Source organism: Hemibagrus wyckioides, linkage group LG07, assembly GCF_019097595.1.
Source record: "Hemibagrus wyckioides isolate EC202008001 linkage group LG07, SWU_Hwy_1.0, whole genome shotgun sequence".
Taxonomy (NCBI): domain Eukaryota; kingdom Metazoa; phylum Chordata; class Actinopteri; order Siluriformes; family Bagridae; genus Hemibagrus; species Hemibagrus wyckioides.
Genome location: NC_080716.1, coordinates 7,432,507 through 7,460,278, shown reverse-complemented (window position 1 = coordinate 7,460,278; position 27,772 = coordinate 7,432,507). Strand labels below are relative to the sequence as shown.

The following is a 27,772-nucleotide window of genomic DNA, read 5'->3' as shown; positions in this document are numbered from 1 at the left end:
TACCAATCATAAATCATCATTAAATCCACTGCCATGTTACAAGTTTATACATACACACACACACACACACACACACAAACAAACCTGCATTAAAATGTGGTGAAGGTAATTGTGTGTTTATCTTTTTTTGTTGAAACTTTGCAAATTACTTAAGGATTTTCATAAAAACCCTCTTGCTTATTATAATATAATTATTATATGGAATGTTATCTCTATCTCTGCACATTTAGTTTTTTCTCTCCAATTTATGTTGTACTCTCCTGAACATTTTATTTTCTAAAATACTAAACTAAAAGTAATTTCATCACCTATCTGAAATGACCACAACATTGCCTCAGGGAAGAAAAAGGTGCCGCTCACTAAGACCAGTAATAACTTTAAAAGTGCTGTTAAGATGGCAGCTGTAGTTTAAAAGTGGGGAGAGAGATGCTCCTTTTTCCATCCCTGACTGCCTTCACAGTTCAATTACAGTGCAGGTCAAATCTGGAATGAGTAGCATGCCCTTTCATCCCAAAAAGTGCTTCGCAGTTTGTTAAAGCCTTGCTGCAGCGTTGGAAGCGGATCAAGGTTTCACAACGAGATCATTGTCTCGCACCTGCTCTTCGAGCCTTGCACCTGCTGTTTGCCTCGAAAAGCCACTTTCTCCTTCTTCCACTTCTCCGAGTGGAGAGATAAACACCTCGAGCTGCGACTTTTCAGCTCAGATGTGTCATGTTTCCCCACACATGGATCCCACTGACTTGCTCTTACATAGTAATGAATGTTTATAATGTATAGACATGGATCCAGTCTGCTGGAGTATGCTGTTCATCTGTTGTGTTTTTCTCACAGTGATAGAACAAGTGCATGCTACATGAGATGGAATACAAATGGCTGCAAGAATATTGGCATGAGGATAAAGCCTGCACGTACAGGCATACATTTTTTATATTCATTCCTACTAGAAGAGGGAATACATCGTCCATCATATCATAGGGCAAGCCACACACACACACACACACACAGAGGGGACACAGTTTCCAGGCGACAATCCATCCACCAGTGTTTTTATGTCTACCATGATTTTAAATAAATGCACTTTTTTTTCTTTTTTAACAACAGCTGCCTCTGTAATTAATGCATCATTGTTAAAGTGTAATATAGGAATTTAAGTGATGCAGTCAGGCCTATTTTGGTCAGGCACATCCTCCGCGTCCTCACTGCATCGACACAAGAGCGTTCAAATGGCTGCGCGTGGAGAGGCTGAGTAACCGAGTGTGAGGCTGATGCTGCTCCGGTATTTCACCGCCTCCCCGAGCTTAAACATCACCACGCCGAACTGATCTATTACTCGTTCAGAGCCGTACAGAGTATTTCATCGCCGTTTTGGAGCGCAAACCTGCGCATTTTCTCTGTCTCCGTCTCCTTCTCCCGCCTGTGAAGCATCGCGCGCGTGTAACCGCAAGGAAAAAAAAAATGGCTCGGCGCTCGCGTCCCCTCGCCGCCGTCCTCTTCCTCGTTTTCCTCTCGGGGTCTCGCGGTCTGAACAGCGACGACGACCCGTCTCAGGATGCCGAGTGCAAGACGAAAAGTGTGACCGTGTCAGCGCTGCCGTTTCTCCGGGAGAATGACCTGAGCATCATGCACAGCCCGTCGGCCTCCGAGCCCAAGCTGCTCTTCTCCGTGCGCAATGACTTCCCCGGAGACGTCGCGGTGGTGGACGACCTGGAAAACACTGAGCTGCCCTTCTTCGTGCTCGGTAACGTTTCATTTTTTTTTTTTAATTTTTATTTTACTGATAAAATTTTCCTTCTCGCTGTCAGACATGAGGGTAAATAAATGTATTAAACGCAGGCCTTTGTTTTGAGAGCTAAATAACAGTAGCATCTTTTCCTCAGGCCTGGCTGATACACACTCGGAATAAAACAGCTTTATGTGTAAAGTGTGTGCGTTTAATGTACAGCTTTAGGACATGTATTGTCTTTGCAGTTATTTGTTAGCACTGAGTCGGTGTTGTTTACTTTGCACAAACAAGAAAGAAAGAAACAAACAAACATCGGCGCCTGCACGTTTCTTTAGCACGAGCTGCATTGCTCAGGCTCATACACACTTTCTGATAGAGTGACATCGCTTATTTTGGTTTTAAACATACTACAGGGTGTCCCAGGAGTTTTACATAATAGGAGAAAAACATAACACAACAAAAGCTTTTATTTACGGAAACATGCCCAATAAACACACCGTTAATTATGTGTAATAAAAATAATACCATTTTACAGAGCATGATGTATCTGAGCAAGGGAGTTACATGCCTAATATTAATAATGCCTAATATTATTTGCATATACCTGTGCTTTCAAAACGTAAGCAAAAGATGCTGGACTTATAGCACAGCCTTGATGTCATCATTCAATTGTCTTTGTCCTGTTAATTCACACCAGGCTACTAATTGTGTCCTGTTGCTCAATAGCAGTAAGTTCCCAAATGCCTTGATTTAGAAACCATACCACATATTGCGCCTAGTATCCACAAACCATCATCCAGAGACTTGTCCTAATTCACTTGGAAGGCATTTAAGAGCACGTGTGGGGAGACTGAGGCTATTCACTATAATTGAGTGGACTTGGGCAGCATGTGGACTGAGGAGCGAGTTGGCTACTGTCCATGGTGCTGATATTTCATTTCTGATCTGTTTGGTCTCTTCACAACTCCAGAGTTTCGCCTCTCAATGCAGTCTTCCTCAAACAGACATTCCACAGAATCTGGTTGCTCATAGAAGATATTTTTATTACAGGCTCAGGAGACCACCCTTACGTAGAACATATTCCCGGAGGGCGCGTCTCAATATGGCTCAGGTTACAAACACCACTCTAACACCTTAATTTACATAAAGAACAAAAAACTCAGCTTTACATTGGTAATAAAACATGCAGAATGGAAAAGCAAGGCATTCTGCTTTAAAGACAAAAACAAGATATGATTAGCACACATGGCCTTGGATGTAACTCCTATCTTCATGGGACTGTCTTTTAGAAGCTTTTATGCCTATTCACATACTCTCTTCATGTCAAGTCAAACAAAGAAAAGTAAGTAAACTCCAGATTGCCAGAACCAAACTTGCATATTTAAGTAATTGTTCATTAAATGTGTGCACGCATAAAAACAAGACTAATTAAACCACCACAGATCTTGTACTGATCTCGTATTTTGATGAATGAATGAAGTTGCATTACAAAACACTGAATAAGACTAACGAGAGGAAAAACAAGTAAGTGTGTCTTTTCAGACCTGAGAGATTCAGCGGACTTGAAAAACTGATGCTATGCTCACTTTTGCTTAAGTAACTGCTTGAGACATCTAGTTTCTGCCAAAATCTGTTTGTCTTTCCCAACTTTGTGTTCCCAGGATAGTCTCCAGGACCCGCTGAGATCCTGTTCAGGATATAGAGGTGGCTGAAAGTAAATGACTTTCTGGTCTGTTAGTTTTTTTGTAGTCTTCATATGTGTATGAAAGTGAAAGCAAACAAATAGTGTATAGTAAGTACATAATAAACACATAATCACAATATGTGTCTATTTTACAACATGGAGATCATTATATGTTGAATGTCTAAAAATGATTAATGAATTAGTAATCAGTAACTAATGTGTAATTACATTAGGTTCCTCTTCTTTTATTGGAGCAGAAGTACGTATAATGTTCCTTTTATTTCACTAGCAGGTATACACAGATCCCATTTTATTTCATTTTTAGCCAGTATTTCTGTCTTAAAATAAATCCCTAAATAATTTCGTCAGCTCTGCAAAACATCAGAAACATGAAAGTGACATGCACTCAGAGAAGTTGTCTCATTCAACATCACAGACATAGAACAGCATAATATATGCCAGGGGATTGGTTTTGGAAAATGTCATATCTGATCTGATTCTGTTCCAACGTATCAGACCAGTGTCACTCTGATAGCAGTACTGCGTATCAGAATTGCATCCCTTTTTTAACTATCTAGCACCTGACCCGAGAGAGAGAAAGAGAGAGAGAGAGCAGGCAAGGAAATGCACTCGCAGGATGTGAGAACTCGCTGATAATATTGTCGGTCTGATTTTTAACTATACATGATGCTGAGCTTTTAGCCTGCACAGCTTGTCGTGCTGCAAAGAAGAATTATATGTGGAGAATGTGCAGTCATAGTGTGCTGTATGAATAACTCGATGTTTGTAGAAGTTTGGATTGTGCTCAGTAGAGCTACTCTCCTCGTGAAAGAAGGTGGTGACAGTTTTGTTGGGCCTGGCGCTTTTGCTTGGCAGTTCCACGGCTGTGACAAGGTTGTCATTTTGAGTGGCGGCAGGTAGAGCAGTCTGAACAGGTCTGAAGCAGGAAATAATGACTGGTGGTAACTTAGACTTGCTCCTGTTGAAAAGGGGAGAAACAGACACATACACACAAGAGTCTTAGGACACTAATGCATGTTTCTTATGTCATCGCTGCTGTGGGTGGTTGTTGCAAGGTCGCTGTGGTGAGCTTGTCTTGGAGAAACTCACTGGCAGTGTGTTATGACTATATCCAGCATTTCTTTATTTCTAACTTTTGTGCCTGGCTTGGAATGGTGAATATTTAGCAAACAGATATTTTTTTGTCTCCCAACAAACTCATTATTTATTTAAGTATTTATTTGTTTCTTTTTAATGTAGCTACGCTAATTGATGTTAAGGGATATAGTCTGTGGTCATTAAAGTAGCCTAAGCATTAGTTTTTAATTTAGTTAACATACAACATTGATAACATTGTTAAACAGGCCCTAATTTTGTCAGCTTTTCAATCAAACATTTATGGATTAATTCATTAACTAACTCAATAACTGCTCTACCCTGAATGAGACCACCATGCACACACATTCACACCTAGTTAGTGCAGCTGATCCACCGACTGCCATGTTTTTGGGAGGTAGAGGGAAACTGCAGAACCCAGAGGAAACCCACATGGATATGTGGAGAACATAGAACCTCCACACTGACTTTCCTGAGCTCAGGATCGAACCAGGAACCCTGGACGTGTGAGGTGACAACACTTCCCAGTACACCACTGTAGTTTCTACGGTCTGCTGCAGTTATTTTTAATTTTTATGTTTAAAAAATTTTAGTTTAAGCTGATACTGTGAAATCATATGAAAATCATATAATCAACAAAATACTCCGAGCTGATGGAATCAGCCTGTTATTAAAATTGAAATCTGAGCCTGATGTTGCATATAATAAACTTGAGATTTTCTTGAAATGAAAGACTCGCTATAGCACCAAACTTTTAATGAAAAACTCCACAAGGGACTTGTATGCAGTCTGATGCAGCACATTCCCTGATATTGGAATGCATGAAGCGATGCATATTTATAACTAGATACCAACATCTCAAAAGAAACATCAGCATGCATCTGCTACTGTTGGGATGTGACTGCATTTTTTTTCATTTTCCACAGTTCGTCCTATGTATTATTTAAATCTTTCAGTTCCTGTTCCTAATAAAGATCACATAATTGAGAGTACCTAAGATGGAATAGCATTTCTTTCCAAAAGCTGTGCTGTGGTGACTCCTAAGGTCATCGTGTGCCTCTGACTGTATTTGTAATGCGTTGGTGTTTTTCTGTTGAGATGCGCTTGTTTTAATCGTTAATAGGAATGCTGCAGTGATAAAGGCTGCAGTGATAAATGCATTGTAAACTAGAATATAGAGTTTCTAGAAAAAGATGCACAAAACAGTGTGTGACTGGAGGATTTGTTTTTGTATCGATCAAACATTTGGCTTCCTTTCTGTCCTGAAACAAGCTATATTGTTGGAGAATACAGTATAGGGTTTCCCAGGTGTGGTTAAATAAAAAAAAAACCAAAAAACAAAAAATTGCTGAAATAGCCAGTGTGTACAGCCAGAGTGCTCAGCACATAGGATCAGTGTAAAGCCAACACATCAGCCAATAAGGCTACACACTGAATTGCATGAAGGAATCGTGTTTAAAGAACAAAAGAACAAAGCTAGAGAAAGATGGTGAGTAGATGAATGACGGTGATGAAAATGAAAACAAAGATAGGTCATCTTCTCTTGATGACAGAGAAAGTCTTTCTAGGATTTCGTGGCCTTTTTTTGTGATTGGTGAAGTCAGAAATGCTTGATTTTGCTGCAGCTTTTTTTTCTTCTAAATTTGTGATGCACTTTTGTCATTTTTTGTGGAAAACTACATTGTATGATCGCTCTACTCATGTTCAACGCACGTGAATGGGTGAGGGCTTTGGCTGAATGTGTGTTGAGATGATGTCACGTGATGTGTCTTGGGCCAAATCTGCAGAAAATCTGTGTTAAACTTGGAAAATTGCAAGCTCTTCAGAATATTGCTGCTTTTGCATTAATTTCTGCCGTCACAAAATCACTAAATCCTGGAGGGACTGAAAGCCACAGCAATTTTAAGTAAATGCAAAATATAAATTCCATCATGTAAAGAGTTCACCATTTAATGCTTAGGTAGCCATGAAGCAGTGGAGTTTTTCCTAATAAGCAGTCAATTGAGTTGATCTTTGTTGCTGTTATGACAAATGTGAAGACACTAGGAAATAAGAAAAGCTGTGAATACGGTTGCCACCTTTTCCCAGCTTTGTATATAATGGGTTTGTCTCGTATTGAGAAATATTATGCTATTCGTCTTGTAATTTTGAACGCATTGTTTCATGCACAGATACATCAAGTTCTCACAGTGTAGAGTTATAGATATAATAGTGAATAAACTCAAATCAGTTTCATGAGAAAGCGCGGAGGAGTTCAACACGTGAAACACGTTGAAAAGAGCATGTCGAAGTACTGAAAATAAATATGATTTGCTGCTCTTAGGCTTATTATGCTAACAAGGGCACTATCAAGGTGCTAAGATTAGCCTAAATATTATATGCCTCTAACAAGTTATTAAATTATAAGGCCTCCTGGTGATCAAGCCGCAGGATCCTGTGTTCTAATTGCTGTGGCCTGGGTTCGATTCCTGGACAGGGAGCTAACCCAGCCACTGAAGAGTTAACTCCCAAGCCTGGATAAAATGGGAGGGTTTCGTCAGGGCATCCGGCGTAAAAAAATGATCGGCCAAATGATCTGCCGTGGCGACCCTGAACAGCCAAAAAACAACAACAACAACTTATTAAATTACCTAGTTAAAAGACATCAGGATAAGGATATTTAATCAGTAGCAAATATTTTTTACATTGGGTATAAAAGACTACTTGTGGCTACATATTGAGGAAAGCTCATAGTTTCCAGATTAGTATGTAAAAAGAGCCATGAGTCTTGACCTGCTGCTGGTGCTGCATCACAGGGCAGAATAACACACACACACACACACACACACACACACACACAGGACTGTGCTGTCTGCCCTTTTCCTCATGCTTGAGCACACAGACGTCCTAGATTGGCTTGCATCGCTGTGATTGGCAGGGTGGAGAGAGTAAGCCTTCCATGCTCTCTTTGTTCCCAGCCATAGGTGACTGTGGCATCTCCAGGATTCAAAGATGGGATCTGCAACATGACATGCAACATTTTGACCACATACATTATCAGGTGTGCATGACCCTGCAGCTTAGTCTGTATGTTTGAATGAAAGATCTGGCACCAGAGCAGACAACAGTAAAGTTGTTTTTTTTACTTTATTTTTTACTATGCTGCTGGTACAGAAAGCCTGTGGATGCAGACATTACACTTAGTCAGGAATGTATGAAATTAATAATGTTTATTTTTAGGTTGAGGTTTAAAGTTGTTTTATGTAAAGCTCCAACAACGACAACATGAGAACAAGCCTTGATTTGGAATCAAGCTCTGTCATTTAAATAGCGTGCCCCTTTGCAGCGGGGTTTTTTACTTGCTCGGACAGATTGAATAGTAAATCATAGAGTTGTTTTAATCTTGCTTGTTGCCCCAGGTGTTTGTACTTCCTGTCCTGCTCAGTGCAGCCGTGTTCTCCAATTATTAATGCAGTTTACAGAGCAGCCACAAGTATTTGAACAAGCTATTTTTAATTAGGTACATTAGCGTAATTGGTTCAGAAGTTGAGACACACACACACACACACACACACAATCATCAAACATCAAACACACTCAAACCCAGGTTAGAGACTCTATCATAGTTCATTACCTCATGCTTCATTATGGAAATAGTTTTTACACAACCAGCAGATTTTTAATCCACTTTACCAACATGAGCATTAATGAACAGCGTGTGTGCTGAAACAAAGCTTCCTATGGCTGTCTGTTATTTCTACAGCTCTTTTATTTTAGTCACAAAACAAGTGATAAAACATGAGATTAATGGAGCGGATCCATCCTCCTCTTCTCTTCCTTGGCGTTCGGGCTCACTAGGGTAGTTTGTTGGGACTGCGGCGAGGAATAGAGAAAGGAAGCACAAAGAGAGGCTGTGTGGCAGTCAGCAGTTGCCGTAGCAACGGGAGCCGGTGCTCAGATGAGGCCTGGATGAGGAATGACGTTATGCATTCCGCCTCAGGAGAAGTGCAATATGTGGATGAAATCAGATGCATATGCAACGCTGGCTGCAGTGGTGGGCTTCACTGCATCGGCGTGTCCCTGCTGATCTGCAGGTTTTACATATTCTTATTGCAGGTGCCTTAAACCCCACCCCCTTCTCCACCAGGACCACCATTTGCTAACAGATTGGACGTGTTATTTTTCTTGAAAATCCCATATGAATGTCGGTATAAGCTAGTCACCAAATGTTTTCTGCCTACCGCTAATGAAAAGTAGCCGCATAAACCCTGATGTGGAACAAGCTCAGGAGGGGCTGGGATTATGCCTACATATGCACTTCTTTGCATTTGCTGTGTCGATATGGCTTAGCGATGCTTGTAGTTCTTGTGCATGTGCCGTGCAACATAAAATCTCAGCGAGGGAAATAGACTACCAGGATCAAAATTATTATTCCATAATGGAAGCAGCTTGATAACACTGGCTTAATAGTTTAATGAGGCCCGTTATGTTTAGCTTTAAGGCAACATTTATGCATAGGCTTCTGGTTTAATACCAGTTTGTACTTTGGGATTTTAATTGGCACAGACCTTTAAAAATGTGTTGCCCCAGGTGACTACAAACTTCATCCAACTCAGTTTTGGAAGAAAACTTTGCATGCAATTTATTTGCAACATCCTATGTATATATAAAATGATGAATGTTCTGTCAGTAGCATACGGATCCACTCCATCAAATATTCACTCAGTGCTCTGTGTCATGTTGTACAGCAGCACAGTTTAACCACGCCCACCTCTACCACTGCACTGTTTAAATACGCTCGATATGTAAAAAATGATTGTAAACATATTGTGTCTCATTTATCAAGCTGAATATGAACAGTTTATCTGTAAATTGTTGGTAGGAGAATTTCCACAAGACTTTTGATATTCCTAAAAATCATGTAAAAACGTTTGTATCGTACTCGTGTGCCTGAGTGGGAGTGTATTTATACACTAATTACTGTAAACCTCCACTTTATTGACTTCAGATCATATTCCCTGCATGCATTGTTTTCTTTAGGCAATATACTGTTGTAATCAACAGTAAACTTTAGCAGCTATTTTAATGGTTTCATCTCAGTATCACTGTATTTATAGTTTAGCTATCTGGCTAAACTGAATATTTGGCTTAATTGGCTAATCTTGTTTCTGGTAGTTTTTCAATTAATTATTATACGGTGTTGTTGCATTATAATTGTAATTGAGGCAGGAAAAAGGCTCATTTGTGCCTTTAAGTGCACACTTTGGTGTGTTGTGGATTTGATTTTGAATGGATATAATTGCCATTGTTACCCATCACTCTACACTTACTACATTCTCAAAAGCCCATAAAAATGAGGTGAAGACATGTTTATTATAAACACTAATTAGATATCTGATCTCTAAAAATGAATGAATCTAAACTAAAAATCCAAAACTAAAGTGTTTACCCTGTTTATTCAGTACTTTGTAGAAGTCACTTTGGCAGCAGTTACAGCTGTTCTTCTTGGATAGGTCTGTAGAGGCTTTGCACACCTGGATTTAGGCTGTTTCTCCCATTCTTAATGGCAGATACTCACAAGCTCTCCCACACTGAATGTGTCAGTGAACTGCCATCTACAGGTCTCCACATGTGTTGTTAGGGGTGTAATTCTGGGCTTTGTCTGGGCCACTCAAGGACATTCAGAGAATTGCCCACGAACCACTCCACTGTTGTTCTGGAAGTATGCTTAGAGTCATTGTTGTGTTGTTAACAGTTCTTGACATCTGGAGGAGGTTTTCTTTAAAGATGTTGCTGTTTTCATATTCCTGCATACATCCACCCCATAGCGTGATGCTGCCACCACCATGTTTTACTGTAGGGATAATTCATTGTTTTATATCCTTTATAGCTGATCTACACCTTGCCAGACTTTGATCACAGTGATCCACAGACAGTTCCTCGGGCTATTTCTTTTCCTAACACAATGCGTTAGGAACAGTGTTTCTTTCCAAACTTTGTCCAGTCAGTTTGAGCTGAATTTGAGTTAGCAGATGCTTCAATCTGTATTCTCTATCAAAACACATCCTCACGCCGGGTCCTTTGGTCAGAGACAAAGAATACAAATTCTTCTGATTAAAACAAAAGCAATGCAAAGGGTTAAAGGTGACTTGCTTAGTGTCCATCATCTGAGTACAGTGTTTTTCTCCTCTGTATTTCCATTCAACTTACGGCAAGTCACAGCTATTTCCTCCTTTCTGTAATTTGTCTCTAGATTTTGACTTCTTCAGGTGGTTACACTGCTGTTTGCTTTTATTGGTATAGAAGTGACTCAAAATAACTTCCACATCCGTTCTGCTTTTACTTTCATCGTTTACGAGTCATTTTGTTTCTAGCTCTTGGTGCTCTTTTATGGAGTTTTGTGGCCATCACTAACTGCACTTGAACTGTGTCAAGAAGGTGTTTTCCGTTTTTTTTATGGTAGATCAGCTTGATCAGCTTGATGCTGAAACTATTGTAAACTTGGCAGAAAACTTTGTTTAGTCTGGATTTTACACACCACTTTACCAAAAGATATTTAGGCCACATCAAAGGTTTATGATTTTCACAACATATTATTAGACTTATCAGGCTCATGATATAATCCGAACTGCTCCTCTTTTCTGCAAACACACTCTTGCAAAATCACTTGGTAATGTGGTACTGTAACACAGGTATTTTTCATAAAGACTCTTAAAAATTAAAAAAACACTTATTAAACTTATTAAACACTTATTAGACACTTATTAAAAAAATGTATACAGATCGATGTTAATGAAATGGCGTAGTGGTGGAGGTTGGCTTGGGTAAATGACATTGGTGGCATACAGAGTATTTGAGTGAAAGTTTGATGTGTTGCTTATAACATAACGTTTATATTCATCGTATGTAAAATACTGCAGATAAGATGCAGGTGAAACTTTTTCCTTTGGTTGACTTTATCCTTGTTCGGGAGGAAATGCCAAAACCTGTCATCAAACTTAAGAGTTTTCTACAGGGAGGAGAGATGCTATTCTGGGGTTGATGAAAGGGTGAGGATGTGAGGATGTGAGTGTTCAGATCTGTATGCACATTCACGTGGCTCTGTCGAGGGCCTACACAGGAGAAGCAAACATAGTCTACTTGTGCAAATGCTCTGTGAAGACAGCTTGTGCTGCATTAAGAGCCGGTGGCAGTAATGTATGGCTCCCCATGAACCAATACCTGCCCAGAATTCCTCAGGCATAGAGAAGAAAACATTGAGATTGATTGCTGTTGTCACAATCAAGGAAAGAGAAATTGGCAAAATTACAATGGAGGGCATTTAGCTCTTTTGTGGCACCACAGTTGTAAATTAGCTGATAGGATTGTGCTATTTTGTATTATTGTTTACAAGAATGAGTCAAATTTCACATTTGACCACCGATTTTCCTGCAGTCTTTTTTGCAGCTTTTAGAAACTGAATGTATTTCAACCATCCATGAAATATTTTACGTAATTCCAGTGTCTTTCTGTCATGATGTTTTTTATTTTTATTTCGGAAAACTCAAACTAATCTTCAGGCTTTTGCTTCATTTATTGGTTGAAGTAAATTGTTACAGGTAGCAAAGGTTGTGCTGCATGGAAATGGTTACCACAATCTCAGAGCTGTAATGGACTGCAGATGATGGGTTACACTGTGACAAAATGTCTCACAAAATCTAAGAGAAAGAGTGATGAATGTCATGGTCATCTGTTTCTCCTTTTAAACTGTTCCAGTATTCCTTTCCAGGGATTTAATCGATCGATTTTTGGTTCTTTTGTACCAAATTCCCCAGCCTTGAAATAGTACACTTCACCATTTTTTTCGAAAGTGAAAGACAGTTGAATAGTTGAGTCTGAGATGTATCAGTGGCTGAGTGATAAATTTTGAGTGCTACCCAGACTAGGCATGATAGAAGCGGTAGGATATAATGTCACATCAGGAACATACTGTCCTCTGTAGCAAAGTTTTTAAAGATCATCAGTCTCTCCTGATAGTATATTATATTATATTTATGAATTTCTTGCTCCTCCTGGGTGCTGCCTCTCTGCTCTCTCAGAGAGAAGCTGATGTACCTTTCTGCATTCCTACCTCTCCATTCCTACCTGTTTTCCATTCTAGCCACTTGAACAGAATTCATTTCTTTCCCTTCAGCGTGCCGAGCTGCTCCTGGAAAGCCGAGATAATGAGATGGTGTGGTACACTTGTGGCCCTGCTGGAAACTGAGATGGCATCAGAGGGCTTAATGGAAGGTTCTACAATGCCTCTAGTACTTTTGGGTCATTCACGGAGAACAGGTTTCATGTGAGATGTTAGCTAATAGCACAGTATGTGGTATTTCCATCATTTTGCTTTTGTACTGGCAAAAAAATGGTTGCTTATCTCTGGATAAGCTCTAACCTTCAGTGATTTCAATTAGCCTGCTGCAATTGTTTTATAATTAAATAATCTTTTGACTGTTATCTAATAATCTAGTGAAGATTCCTTATAATAACAATCTAATCATTACTCCTTATTCAATTTAAAGCAATTAATTTCAATGTAAAATAACTGTAAGCAAGTGTTTTATACATCACACTGAATTCTCAGAGCCAACATGATCACATCGATCTCCATACTGTCAAATGATATTCTAATTCACCTTTTTTGGGTATTTTTCTTTGAAAGGTTGACCTGCTTCTGTGGACATCATGCTTAAACATGTTTGAATGAAAAATTTTGTCAATGTCAGGTGAGGTCATTACTCATTGAGTTCAGTCTGTGCTAAATATGACATTTATTCTTGAAGTGACTTGGGAGCTCATAGTACAAGATGGTGGTCGGAAATGAAGCTCAGGGAGTAAAAAGATATATATCTGTCTGTCTGTCTGTCTGTCTGTCTATCCCTAAAAGAAGAATGCATGGATTTTGGGGACCTCACTAATACATATAATGAACTGATGTTAGTCAAATATATAGATTTTTCCCCCTGCATTAATGAACTCAAAGTGTTTTGCATTGGTGGGAAGGGTGCAGGGCTTTCACACATCAGGAGGTTCAGAACACCTCTTCAGATCATTCCAGGTTATGGAATTATCCATATACAGTATGTTGTTGGCTAATTTCTTGTTCTGTTTCAGAGAAAAATATTGCTCTTTTCATGTTTTTATAAGGTAACTCTAACACAAAAGGTATAATGGTTAACAACACTGGTTATGTAATATAATCAGAGTAAATGCCACTGGATACGGTGGAAGTGGACGATTGTCTAGAGACCATGAAAAGAAGAATAAAATCTGTTCATTTGTTTGTGTACTTTAAAAATAAGCTATAACCTTACCTACCTGTGTAACTGTTTCTCAAAACATGCACTACATGTGGCACAATACAGTGAAAAGAGCGCAGAAGCAGCACCAGCTCCACCCCAGTGGCTTCAATAACGTATAACATTCTACCCAGAAATACAGACTTCCTGTACCTGCTCCTACTTTATGATTTGTTTTTGTTGATGACGTGTCGACTATAAAGATCCACATCTATGAATTTTCCTAATTGACTTATGTGGAGTGAATGGGCTGTGAGCACTTAAATTCTCTCTGCCCGTGCCCAGGATGCATTAGAGCAGCGCATTATACTGCTGGTGGGCGGAATACATTTGTGAGGAACTTCTTTGGGAATAACTTTATTAGACAGTTATAAATAAAGACCAGTTTATTTTAAGGAACACATTTATTCATATGTATACTAACATGACTGTGCAATAAAATGGTCTGCATGCTGGAGCTTTAATAATATTGGGATTTTTAAAAAAAAAAAAACATATCTTTATAGATGTTATGGAATATGGGCCATATTTGTTTGCCCTAGATTCTTGCAGCATGCAGTCAGTCATCCAAAATGTCTGGGGTGAGGCATGTGTAAGATCCAAGAGAGGCAAAAAGAGGAAACATGGCATATGAGGTGAAGGTCTGTCCTCAAGGTCAGGCTGAAGCAGGAGCTCTAAAACAGTTCTGTGATTTGCTACCTTCCTCCTGTTGCTCTTTTCCATGCATTCCATCTTTTTTTAGCCAAAGTTACTATTCACATTTTTCAAAGCATTATTTGAATATTCCAACTGGTGATGCTTATGGCTGCAAACAGATCTTGGACCTCATTTCTCCATCTTTTAATAAAGTGTGTAAATGTTTGTGGAACCCAAACTGGACAAAAAAATCCGCTAGTTTTACAAACGAATCAATGGTATATTGAGACGCACATTTCCAGCACAGCTTATCTGTATTTAGTGATACCCAAACAAACAACTCCATAAAAGGTCAAGAGCCCAGAGAGCTGGAAACACAAAACGACTACTAAACGCTGAAAGAAAAGGATATGTAGACTCACTTCTGGCCAGTAAAAGTACTTAGCAGTGTAACCACCTGAAAAGGTTAAAATCTAGAGGAAGATGTGAATTGTGATGTGAAAGTGGTGTGACATGAATATGAAGAATAAAAAACTTCCTTTTTGCTGATCATGAAGACTGACCGCCTCAAATTGCAGTTTTTAAATAGTTGTAAATGTCTCGGCCGATGTGCTGGTGTGAAGCGCAGCACAGACTTAATAGATGATGCCGTGGCAAAGGGAAGTGATTTATAAGCCAGCTTTCATCGTCTGAAATAATCACCCTGGTCTTTAAACACCCTTAAACATGGCACGCACTAAATCTTCCATTAGCTGTGACATTTGTTTACGGCTTACTGCTGTGTGCCGACAGACTCGCCTATCCTCCCTATAAAGGGTGCCATTTCTTTTGGTATAATTAAATGATCTGGTTTTGCTTTGTCCAGTATTCTTTAATTCATGGGAATAATATAAAACAACTGGGGTGCAGAAAAATGTTTTAAAGATATTTTTATTCTCTGACCTAGAGAACTAGCATGAGAATATGTTTTTGACAAAGCACTTCTGTAAGTTGTCTAGTTGACGGCATCTGCTGTAAATATAAAGAAATAAGCAATTTACACTAGAATATTTCATATCTAAAAATGCAGCAGGCTGTTCAAAATACATGATGTGAAGTCAGTCAGGTTGAGGTTTACTTTAGTTAGATCTAGTTAGTCTTCTGCGTAAACGTAGACGCTCTCAGGGGTACAATGCCAAAGTTTTTTGGGAGCTTTCTTTGTGAAAAATGTTTTGTGAAGCACAGGGATAAAAATACTGCACAGCACCGATTTAGCAGCGAGTTTCCACAAAACTGCTGATTAACTTTCAGTCAGAGTGAGTGTGTCTTGACGCAGAAACAAAGAGCAAAAACACTCATAAATAGAAACGCCTAATTTATTGTTCGGCTTTTTTAAGACTCTGAGTGAACATGGAGTCATCATCCCTGATTCCAGGAGATTTTATTCAGTAGCAGTCCCTTTAGGAAAAGTTGGAAGAGTCTCTAAGAGTAGGCGAGTGTTTATTGTGTATTCTTTCATGCTTTTGTGTTCCCATACTGATGATATGACATGTTGTTAAGACTGGCACTGATCATTCACTGAAGTGACAAGGGCAGAGCAGTGCTGTGTGCAGCTTAGTTAGCATCCTGTCCCCCATAATTACATTCCATCTGTCTCGGATTCTCGAGTTCAGTGGGTTGTGCATGCTTAAATTTTATTTGTAACAGATGGGTTGATGTTCGAAACTCTCAGTAAAAAATGTAAAGAAGAGTTTGTTCTTCTGTGTGCTCTGTATGCTCGCAAGCCTGCTCGCGATCTCCTGTAAGTAAAGTAGAAGACATGGCTTTGTATGGCTGATTAACCCGTGAGTAACCTTTCCTTGAGAGGAGGTTAAATGAGTGGATTCAGCATTGAAGCATCCACTGGTTGGCCCTGTGGGACTGTCTGCCATTAACAGAGATGAGAAGACTGGCAATTTAAACAGCTCAGGAAAACAAGGGAGGTGAAGCATGTGAGGTGCAGACTAATTGCTAGCGGAAGGCTACAGCATAAATTGATTCTGGCCTTGACACATGTGGTCATGTGTGTGTTTTCATGCGTTAAAAAGAGGTTTGACTATTCGCTTTTAACAGCGCTAGTAGGCACAAGACGATACACTAAAGCCATGATACAAGACAAATCCTAATACAGCCTTCATGAGATAATATTTACACAAGACTATATTAAAACCAATAAAATATTACATTTAAATGCATAATAAAAACAAAAATACACTCCAGTATAAGAAATGTAAGTGAGGATTTCTAAAACTGTCCGTGTTATTTTAGTCTTTTTTCATTGTCTTGAGTGTATTTCATGGCAAGGTAATTAATATGGAAAGATTGTTTGATGGTAATAAATGAATAGGATGAAAAAAAAAAAACAAGTTTCTGTCATTGAAACTTCTTGTGACATCTGAAATGCACTCCTCACCACCCGTTTAACTCAGTCAGTCGACCAGTGAAGTGCTTCTGGTTACGCCACTGCCAGCACAGCCACACACTGTACTTCTGAATTATTTTAGACACAACTGCATTTTACACCATGGTCAAGCTCGCTATGTAGAAACCTGTGTGTTTATACATCAGTTTATAGTAACTCCCCTTCAGATGGCTGTGCAATGGATCTGCTATGATTTCTGGACTGTGTTAAAATACATGAGCGTACTACAGGCCGTACAGACAAAATGAAATGAGGCTGGTGGTCTTGTGTGTGAAACGTGCCATAAAGCTTCCTTCGGATTTGCTTTCATGTTTTCGGATTGTTAAGTCAGCCTGCTTTGAGACGTTTAGGTTCTTACTTGTAAGGAAATATAACAATACGATTCAAAGAACCAATAATTCATCTTGCCAATAATTTGTATCACGGTATCTGTCTCATACCTAATCATGAGACTGAACAGTTTTTTTAAACACAGACAGAAGGAACGTTCGAAGTGAGAACGATTGTAGAATCTAAAAAAAGTTCTCCTCTGACATCCGCTTCCATGTCCCTGACGCCTACGCTAGTGTCGTGTGCAGTGATATTATAGAATTGCATAGAGCCAGGCCTGTATATCACATGTCTTTCATCTGCCTGTCTTACAGCCTGCAGCTAACAAAGACATATTTCTAGAACTTGAGAAAATTCGGAAAGACTTAAGAATTTCTCTGGCATTCTCCTGTCATACATATTTAACACGTGCCATCGCTCTCCAGGCAGCCGCAGGTGACCGTGCATTTATGTCCTGACTCTATGAACCTTTTTTTTTTTAGCAGCATTTATCTTCTCCTTCATCGTACTGGAGAAAGATCTGACTTCAGCTCTTTACTTTGCAAGGTTATAAGAGAGCATTGCTTTAATTGACAGCAACACTTATTTATTAAGGGTCACAGCTTATGCTGAAGAGATTGGCCTCGCCCTTGAATACTCTGAAGGTGTTTATTATTTGACCTGGTGCTAGGTCGGTTCCACTGCCAAATCCTGACTGTAGTTTCTAACGGTGTTGCGGCTTTACTCAGAGGGAGACGTGTTCAATTATGCTGCATCACGAGAGGTCGTGTCCTATCGCTAATAGCAGTAGTGAATGTAGGACACAGCGGGGAATCCTGGCTAATGTCCTGCTCGAGCTCTGTTCATGCACTAAGGGATAATAATCAATGAACTCTCTGGCTCTAAAATGATGAGGTGGACGCCATAGCCAGTGAACTTAGACTTTATTTGTTTTAGTTTTTTCGCCAATGAAATTTGCAAGTCACGTTGAATTTGGCTCATGCTACACTACGATAAAACTAATTATTAATAGTTATTAATATTGGCCAAGTGTATTTTATCCGCATTAAAAACATACTTTTTTTTTGTCCATTCTGGGAAAGAAAAAAAACGTTTGCAGTTTGGTGGTGATGGACTGAAGCTCAGGGTCAGAGTGAGGGGGAGAGGGTGATGGTGGCCCTGATGTGCCAAGCTAACAAGCAACAGAACCAAAGCACAAGAGCAAATTTGGTGCTTAATTATTTATTTATTTATTTATTTATTTATTTATTTATCTATCTATCTATCTATCTATCTATCTATCTATCTATCTATCTATCTATCTATCTATCTATCTATCTATCTATTTATAAGTTTTTGGCTTTGCTGCGGTGTTTCTCATTTTGTTGCTGTGTTTCCTTCGGGATTAATAAAGATATCTTATCTTATCTTATCTTATCTTATCTTATCTTATCTTATCTTATCTTATCTTATCTTATCTTATCTTATCTTATCTTTTGCACTTATATCTAGCGGTACAGGGGGTTGTCTGTATGATTTCTGTTTAGACTCAGGTGCTCTGACTTTTACAAATGGACAGTTTCCCTTATTAACATAAAAAAATAATAATCAGTGGGAACATTTACTTAATTGAGACAAAATGTTCATGTTCATTCCCAGAGAAGTCCATGAATTCTGTACGTTTAAGATAAGATAAGATAAGATAAGATAAGATAAGATAAGATAAGATAAGGTAGAACTTTATTAATTCTTAATTAAATTCTTTTGCCAGAGACTGCTTCAAATTACAAGTCAGATTCAGATTAATGACATTTAATGATGTTGGTACATCGTTGAACTATTAATAAAAACATCATTTATGAGGAACATCGCTAAATAAATGTCTTTAAAAATAGAAATAGTAACTCCATGAGAAGAAAAAAAATGCTAATGCACTTTTTATTGTCAGCTCCAGGAGTCAGATGACTGATATGGAAGAGAGCTGAAAGTTTCAGGGTGAAGTAAGAAGCCCCAGTACAACTCAAACTCAAAATATCTGTAAGAATGTGTATAAAACAGAGCTCCTCGTCCTCTAACTGTCCATCAACCACCTTCATAAAGCATAGATCAGATTTGTGGGAAACGCTGAATGTGTCAACACTTAACTGCACTGTTTTCTGTTAAATAAAAAAAATCTTTATTTATTACAAGTGCATGAGACCAATTATATGAGGAATTTACAGCAGTAAATGAATTAAGTTCCAGTAACAGCAAATATTTGCACTGATTTGTCTTCACAGGACTTCACATTTCTACACACCAAATATGTTTGTGTAACATTGACAAGTATGTCGGAGGATCACTCCAGCCTCCCTAATGAGTTTAAACCTGATTATTACTTTGTAGATTACGTTTTTAAGGGAACATTATATACTAAATTAATATAATGGTGTACAATGACATATTTCTTGGCTTAAGCATATGATGCTTAAATTCCTGAATATCACAGCATCTTACAGGTCACTAGGTGCGTTTACATGGACACTTTTTAATCAGATCAGACTGAATTCAATCAGATTGACGAATCCGATCGCAGCATTCACATGACATGATTAGAATTGGATTAGATCTTTTGACATGCGCACAGTCCACGAAAACATCCATACGTCATACGTCATTCGTATCAACGTCCGTACGTCATACGTCATCCGTATCAACATCCGTATGTCATACGTCATTCGTATCAACATCCGTACGTCATACGTCATTCGTATCAACATCCGTACGTCATACGTCATTCGTATCAACATCCGTACGTCATACGTCATTCGTATCAACATCCGTACGTCATACGACATTCGTATCAACGTCCGTATGTCATACGTCATTCGTATCAACATCCGTACGTCATACGTCATTCGTATCAACGTCCGTACGTCATACGTCATCCGTATCAACATCCGTATGTCATACGTCATTCGTATCAACATCCGTACGTCATACGTCATTCGTATCAACATCCGTATGTCATACGTCATTCGTATCAACATCCGTACGTCATACGTCATTCGTATCAACATCCGTACGTCATACGACATTCGTATCAACGTCCGTATGTCATACGTCATTGCACATGCGCAGAACTTTCCAGGAACATATTCCATCCGATTAAGTGTTTACATGTCCTCTCGATCGGACTAAAAATGGTTTAAACCACCCCTTACCATCCGATTGAAATTTTAATCGGATGTGCCAAATTCCATCCGATTGACGTGTTTATATGACACTTTTTTAATCTGATTGTGCTTCTAGTCCTGTTACGATCGGATTACAAGTGCCCATGTAAACGCACCTACTGTGTCCAAAATATGGCTGTCACTTTAAAAAAAAAAAAAGAATTTCAAATGTGTTGAATATATTCGGATATACCCCTCTTTAAAAAAATGCTACCGCAACACAAACAATCTTTTCAGTGTTTTATCAAGAACCTGTACAACGTCACAGAATAATCTGCAGTTGTACGAGGTTGTTTGCTTGCTGTCTCTCCACTCGTCTGTGCCTCTGTTACTGCTGCCTCGTTGGGATGTTAAATCAATAGATGAGCCTGAAGATTTGTTGTTGTGGATGTATAAGACAGCTGTTTTTTTTACAAAGTCGACAAACAGCCTACATCTTTGACCATAATTGTCCGCTCAAGGCTGCTCCGCTGCTTGCAGTTAGCTTCCATTTTCGTATCATTAGCTTAATTTACTGATAGGTCAAGAGGACATTCAAAACTTTCAGGGCGTCTACTGCTGATGCTAAAAAAAACAAAACAAAATTAAAAGCTGTCTAATGCGCTTAGGCTGAACATTAATATTCGTATGAGCAAATCAGAGTTTGAATATGAATTTTTTTATGCCGTGACTGAACGAATGTTTGAATATCGGTTAAAAAGTGACAGCCCTGGTCCAGAAACAGTAACGTTAGCTCTAGATCTCTGCAGCTGACGCTGTTACTAATCTCCATTTGCACTTGTTTATAAGCAGCAGCAGCCTTATAGAGCCTCTATAGAGTCTCTAGTCCTCTCTGTAACCTTCCTCATATAGACACACACCACGGAGCATGGGTGTTGTAACGGAGGCCAGTGGTCGGTGCTGTGCAGGTAAACCTCACTCCCCTGACTCTCAAGAGGCACACTAGCGACTGATGCTAGTGGCTGCAATCTTTAGCCTCCTTTTTAGTGTGCCCGCCTCCCATGCCCGAGACCCGCTTGGAGCGAGTGTGAGTAGGACCCGAGGGGGTTACATTAGGACAGTGTTAATTCAATTCAATTTTATTTGTATAACGCCTTTTACAATGGACATTGTCTCAAAGCAGCTTTACAAAAAAAGATAAACAGAGAAAGGAGATAGATAGATAGATAGATAGATAGATAGATAGATAGATAGATAGATAGATAGATAAATAAATAAATAAATAAATAAATAAATAAATAAATAAATAAATAAATAAATAAAAATAACTAAATAACTAGAAATAAAAATAAATTATTAAATTAAATTATTAAGCAATTTTATCCTTATTTTATTTTATCCCTAATGAGCAAGCCTGAGGCGACGGTGGCAAGGAAAAACTCCCTGAGATGATATGAGGAAGAAACCCTGAGAGGAACCAGGCTCAGAAAGGAACCCATCCTCATTTGGGTGACAATGAACAGAAATTAATGTAAATGTAACTAGTTAATGTCCTTTTTACAACAGCAATCAAGGGCCCATGAGGAACTATTAGGTCAGTGTAGTTTCTGAGTTCATTATAGACACTAATTCCTTGCTGTCACAAGCTGACAGATCTAACGGCAGATCTATGATGGTGTGAAAGTCCCCAAGTGGCTCTGTCCACAGCTGTCCCCTGGGTCACAGGCTGTCCACACAGATCCATTCACAGCATCAGTGAGCACCACCAAGCGACGAGACGTTACCCATCATCCCCTGCACTACCCCATATCACCCACAAGTCATGTTTATGTTTATTGAGCTTGGGTAAATTCTGAGTCTGCCTAGTTGTTGTTCTTGTTCATGTACAGTGTGTGTGTTTTGTATTAAACTACATCTGCGCTTCTCCGCTTCCAATCACTGACATTTGTTTCTCATAATCACATTATTAACATTTATGAAAGGAATTTCGGTTGTTAGTGCTCTGTAACCACCATGTTTTTTAACTGAGCTGATAATAAACATTTATTGATTAGATTGTTTTGAACATTTGCTGTACAAGTTGCTGTGAAGGACTTGTTACTATGGAAACACGTTCATGTTAAAGCTATAGTTCCGGTTAAAGCCAAATAATTCTGACCAAAACCGTGTGCAGCATGGTAGCAGTAGGGAATAAGACACACCTGGTGTGCTGTTATGGGAAAATGATAAATGATGGAGTGATCTGATGCAACACTACCCCAGAGATGATTATTTTTCTATGACAGCATGCCCTGAAGCATCTTACTTTATACGATTTTCCAATGCTAGCATTTTTTTAATTACAAAAAAAGACACATGATACATTTTTATTTTTAGTTGTTGCATTTAATGTTGTGGAGCATCTCCACATTTCCTGTTCTATCAGTCCTCTTTTTTTTTCTCTCTTGAAGTTAAAACGATAAAAATGATCATTTTACAGAGAAAAACTACAAATCACAAATCCCTTCATGCTGAAGTCTCTGCCATAGCAGATACATCCTTAACTCTGACTCTTAAAGTGCTGACACTGGAGACTCCTTCCAAAACTGATAAATAACTCTCCCTGTGAAGAGTTTGAGCTTGGTTTCTTTACATAAGAAACCATAAATCTATAAAGTTGTGATCTAAGTTATAACTATAGCTAAGTTACAGCCGCTTTACTGCTGCAGATGTTCATTCATCGGATGATGAATGAAAATGACGCCTTTTGACCAGTTGTTGTAGCGTAACCATGGCTAACCAATTTTACAATTGCATTTGCAGCCATTTTTTCCCCGAGCCCCAAATTGTATTATTTATTTATTACAAATAAATATTTTATAACAATAAAAAGGTTTCAGTTCAATTTCAATTCGATTTATTTGTATAGCACTTTTAACAATGGACATTGTCTCAAAGCAGCTTTACAGAAGTATAGAAACATAGGGGGGAAAAAAAATATTTTTATGTTAGGCTATTATTTTTTCCCTAATGAGCAAGCCTGGGGTGACAGTGTCAAGGAAAAACTCCCTGAGATGATATGCGGAAGAAACCTTGAGAGGAACCTTGACTCAGAAGGGAACCTCATCCTCATTTTCAATTGGAGCTTTAAGATTATAAACAATCCACAATATCGGCTTGAAGAAAGACGCTAATATAAGGCGGCTCTGTCGTGAAGCTGTAGTGCGAGCTGGCTTTATTTCTTCATTTAGTTCCACCTTCATTTTTTGCCTCGACTTGTGTAGAGCAGTGATCACGCTGAAACAGATTAAAACCTCTCGCAGCACCATTTTTCTAATATATATGTTATGATTGTTTTTTTTGTTCTCAAAGTGGTCAAGCTGTAGACCTCACATGCATCCAGATCTCTTGTGGGAAAACTTTTTAGACATTTAAGCAGCAAGCCATCTGAAATAATTTGACCACAAATTAAAAAAGTTCCTGCACTTTGTAAACAGTCACGATTTGATTGTCGTTAATAATGAACCAGTTAAACTCAACAGTTCTACTCTCTCCTCACTAAGCCCAGTGTAATGGAATGAAAACTTTTCGGAAACACAACAACTCAGCAGCATCATTATCACATTGTCATTCCACTCCATAATGGATGCCTCTGCCATGCTGGTCATTAGATTTAACAACAAACACTATTTCTGGCCACCATATTGGTTGACAGATGTCATTGTGCAGCCCCTGAGGCGAAGACAGATGACCTGTCAACATAACTGAAGCTGAGAAATTGCTGTTAGGAGAAAAATAAGCTTCCTTCATATCCTGCAGATTTCTTCTGAAAGATGTTCGTGGGAAAAGGGTGAGATTCCTGAAACCTTGTGCGCTGATGGATGTGAGATGTGCTCCAAAGATCACCTTACTCTGATATGCACTCTGACTTCTCAACACTCACTCTTAATTGTTTCTTTCTTTGTGTTCTTTTTTATAGTTGTTTCTTTGTGTGTTTCTTTATTTTACCGTCTGTTCAAAAAAAAAGATAAATGAACACAGCAGTTGGGAATTTATATTGAACATCAGACTTTACTTGACTGAGCTATAAAAAGCTAAAAAAAAAGTATTTTTCAAATTGTATATGACACAGTAAGGTTCAGATTTATGGGCACTCTTGGGAAAGGTGGGTGAAAAAGATGTTTTTGCTGTTCTTGAGCTTAAATTCAAACATGAGTCTCACATGTTGTTGTTGCCCTTCAGCTGCTTCCTATTCAGTGGATCATGCGATCAGCATATTTGATTTGGCACAAGTTTTACCCTTCCTGATACAACCCTCCCATTTTATCCGGGCTTGGGACTTGCACTGAGGTTTAACCCCTCCCTGGCTGGGTTAGTTCCCTGCCCAGGAACTGAACCCGGGCCATGGCGTAGAGAGAATGGGATCTTGTTGCTGGAACAGTGGCTATAAAACACTCATATTTAATAAAAATGTTTTTGTTTTTTTTATATTAAATATTATTTATTTATTCATTGACTTGAATGGACCTCTTGGTTTTCAGCTACCAGCTGGTCGCGGCTGCTCCACGATTCTTCTGAGACTCTCGAAGCCAGCCAGTCACATCTTTTTGAACTGCTGCTCATGTCGTTCTCCCTCACAACCACCAACACCACCACTAGATGAAGCTCGGGATCACAGAGCATGGTCAATTCTGCTCTCTTTGCTCTCTCTGGCTGTGGGATTGCCTCCAGATGATGATAGAGTGATAGATGGGCCGAGAGAGTTTGACAGGCAGTGGATGTGCCTGTGTGCTGTATAGATGATGTACATTTTATGGGCTTAAATGAATTATGAAGGTCAGCTTTCAAGACAACTCTGACAGCTTTGATACACACTTTTCAAACTTGCCAGTTGTCAGTGTATAGGGTTTTAAAATAGCATGCTTAATAACTCATTAAAGCTCAAATTAATTGTCAGACCTGAAACACTGGATTTGAAAGGATAAATAAAATATTCACAACGTCTTTGAAACCCGAATTACAATTGAGAGAGGTGATGCATGCACTTATCTCCGCTGCTGTATCTGCAGATGCATTGCTTAAAAGCTGCCTGAGAATTAAATTTGCTTTATGAGCTGAAGATCTGTCGCCAGGTGGTTTAGCTTAAAAGCACCTTTTATATAACACTCTTCACCGACGTCTGTACGGAGTAACTCTGGTTTATTCAGCAGGCTTCATGCTGCTACTTGTGTAACAAGAAGCTGGAAATCAAGTGTTTATTATACCATTCCTCACCATTTTAATGGATGAAATTGCAAAGCAGCTGAGCACAAAAGAGGCCTGCATAGCCATTAGTTGCCTTTCCCATGGATGTTTAAATCCACCTACCCAAACAGCTTGATGAGCAGCCTGAAACGACAACAGAAGCCAGGTCTCAGATGTTCATAGGTGGGGGTCAGGAGACTGTGCTGGGTTTTGAAGATATAAAGAACTCTTAGCTACTGTTTTACTAGCAGCCTTGACAGGTAGCTGTCCTCTTTGCTGGTGGTGGCTGGATATTACGTACTTCACTTATTGTGTGCTAATATAACAAACCCCTCTAATAGGCACCATTAATTTACACACTACTAATTTTGGCTTCTTTAAAACTGAACATTACTAGCTAGTGTTAATAGCTCTGTCCAGCTCTTAAATAGAAATAAAATATAAAATAAAATGGCAAGCCACATATTTGCAGCAGATTAAAATTAATGTTTTAATGCAGAATGTTATTGAGATTATCCATGTTTTATATGTAGCATATTTAAATATTGAAATGTATTATTATTATTATTATTATTATTATTATTATTATTATTATTATTATTATTATTATTATTTTAATCGATAATTGCTGTGCAACATTTTAAGCCAATGCTAAGCAAAAACACAGACATCTTAACTTGATAAAAACATCCTCCAACAGGCAGCACTTTGCTGAGGAATGAGCTCGTAGCAAAAAAAGGTGAAAATATCACATCAGAGATGAACTGAGAGACGAATAGAAAAAGTTCATGTGAAATATAATGCTTGCATTCTACTTGATTTCAGTTATCAACAAGTTATTAGGCAGCTATCTGTGATGAGTGATGTATATTCTCCTCCTCAAACAGCCAACTGTATAGAGCGTGTTTTAGATAAATATTGCTGTATGTAGGGGGGCACGGTGGCTTAGAGGTTAGTATGTTTAGTATGTTCACCTCTGGGCTGAGGGGCTCAATTTCTGCCTTCTCCCAGTGTGTGCATGTTCTTCATGTGCTTTAGGGGTTTCCATTGCATACTCTGCTCTCCTAGTCCAAAGACATGTGTTGTAGCCTAATGTAGTATGTGAGTGTGTGTGAGTGTACCCTGTGATGAGTTGGCACCTCATTCAGGGTGTCCCCCACCTTGTGAGCCAGGTTCCCTGGGATAGACTCCAGGTTCCTTGTGACACCGTGTAGTACAAGTGCTACAGAAAATGTATGGATGTGTCTGTATGGTGACTGATCTAAAGCAAATACTTGTATATACAGCTTAACTCATGTAAAGATAAGTATTAATTAGTGCTGATGCTGGCCATGTGGTTTTGGCGCCACTCCGTAAACAGAGAAGAAGCTCAGAGTTTCATGCTGAGGTGATGTTTTCTTTGGATTTTACTGGTTGGGAATCCAGTGTCATGTCTGCTATAAAGGATGCTTTTCTCTCCTTTATGCGAACATACATTTGGTCAAAATTTGAGGTGTCAGGAAGATGTAAGCACTGTCTACAGCTTTTTTAGGCTAAAAAGAGAGGAACTAGAATGCAGATTGCACCCCAGGCGTCCTCGACCAACATCCATTCCTGACCTCACTTAATACTCCTGTAGCTAAATGAGCATGAATCCCCACAGCCTCGCTCCAAAATCTAGTGGAACGTCTTTCCAGAATAGTGGAGGTTAGAATAGCATCTGGAATGGGATGTTCAGATGGTGTGTCGGATGTGCAGTGGTCAGAGACTATTCTCCATATAGTGTATGTAGATATTGTAAAGTATTTTGATAATCCAGGTTAAAGACATGTGAACTTGACATTAGGTATGTCGCATTTTACAGTCACGGTTGTTTGATCACTGTTAACTTGACAGCAGTAGTGTCACACTTGGTTGATATCATGTGCTCGTCCATTATGACTATGGACAGTTTGGATATTGGCCATAACAATAGAGTAGTTTCAGCCCTGCACACGACTCCAGTCCTTGCAGGTAATTGGTCATGGCCAGTGGGCATGCTGTTTTCTTTAAGCACACAAATTATAGAACCAAAGAAGTATTTCATTCTGGCTTCACGTCACGCTTGAAGTCCTTTCCCCTTATGTAAAATCAGCCATGTCGAACTGGGTACATTTTCAATTTGCTTAATATTAAGGTGTTACAGTTCGACAAATTTAATCTAAA

General features: G+C 38.9%; 1 protein-coding gene across 5 annotated transcripts in view; it reads left to right on the top strand.

Moving 5' to 3' along the window:
* The first annotated feature begins 1,079 nt into the window (after nucleotides 1-1,079).
* Nucleotides 1,080-27,772, top strand: part of astn1 (astrotactin 1) — a 223,908-nt gene continuing 197,215 nt past the window's right edge. Inside the window, exon 1 of one of the 5 annotated variants that reach the window (XM_058395830.1) lies at nucleotides 1,080-1,738. In XM_058395830.1, coding sequence (XP_058251813.1) covers nucleotides 1,456-1,738 — 283 coding nt within the window. In that variant the 5' untranslated portion in view covers nucleotides 1,080-1,455. The remainder of the gene's footprint in view (nucleotides 1,739-27,772) is intronic. The other 4 variants (XM_058395827.1, XM_058395829.1, XM_058395826.1 and 1 more) reach the window with 4 other exon arrangements.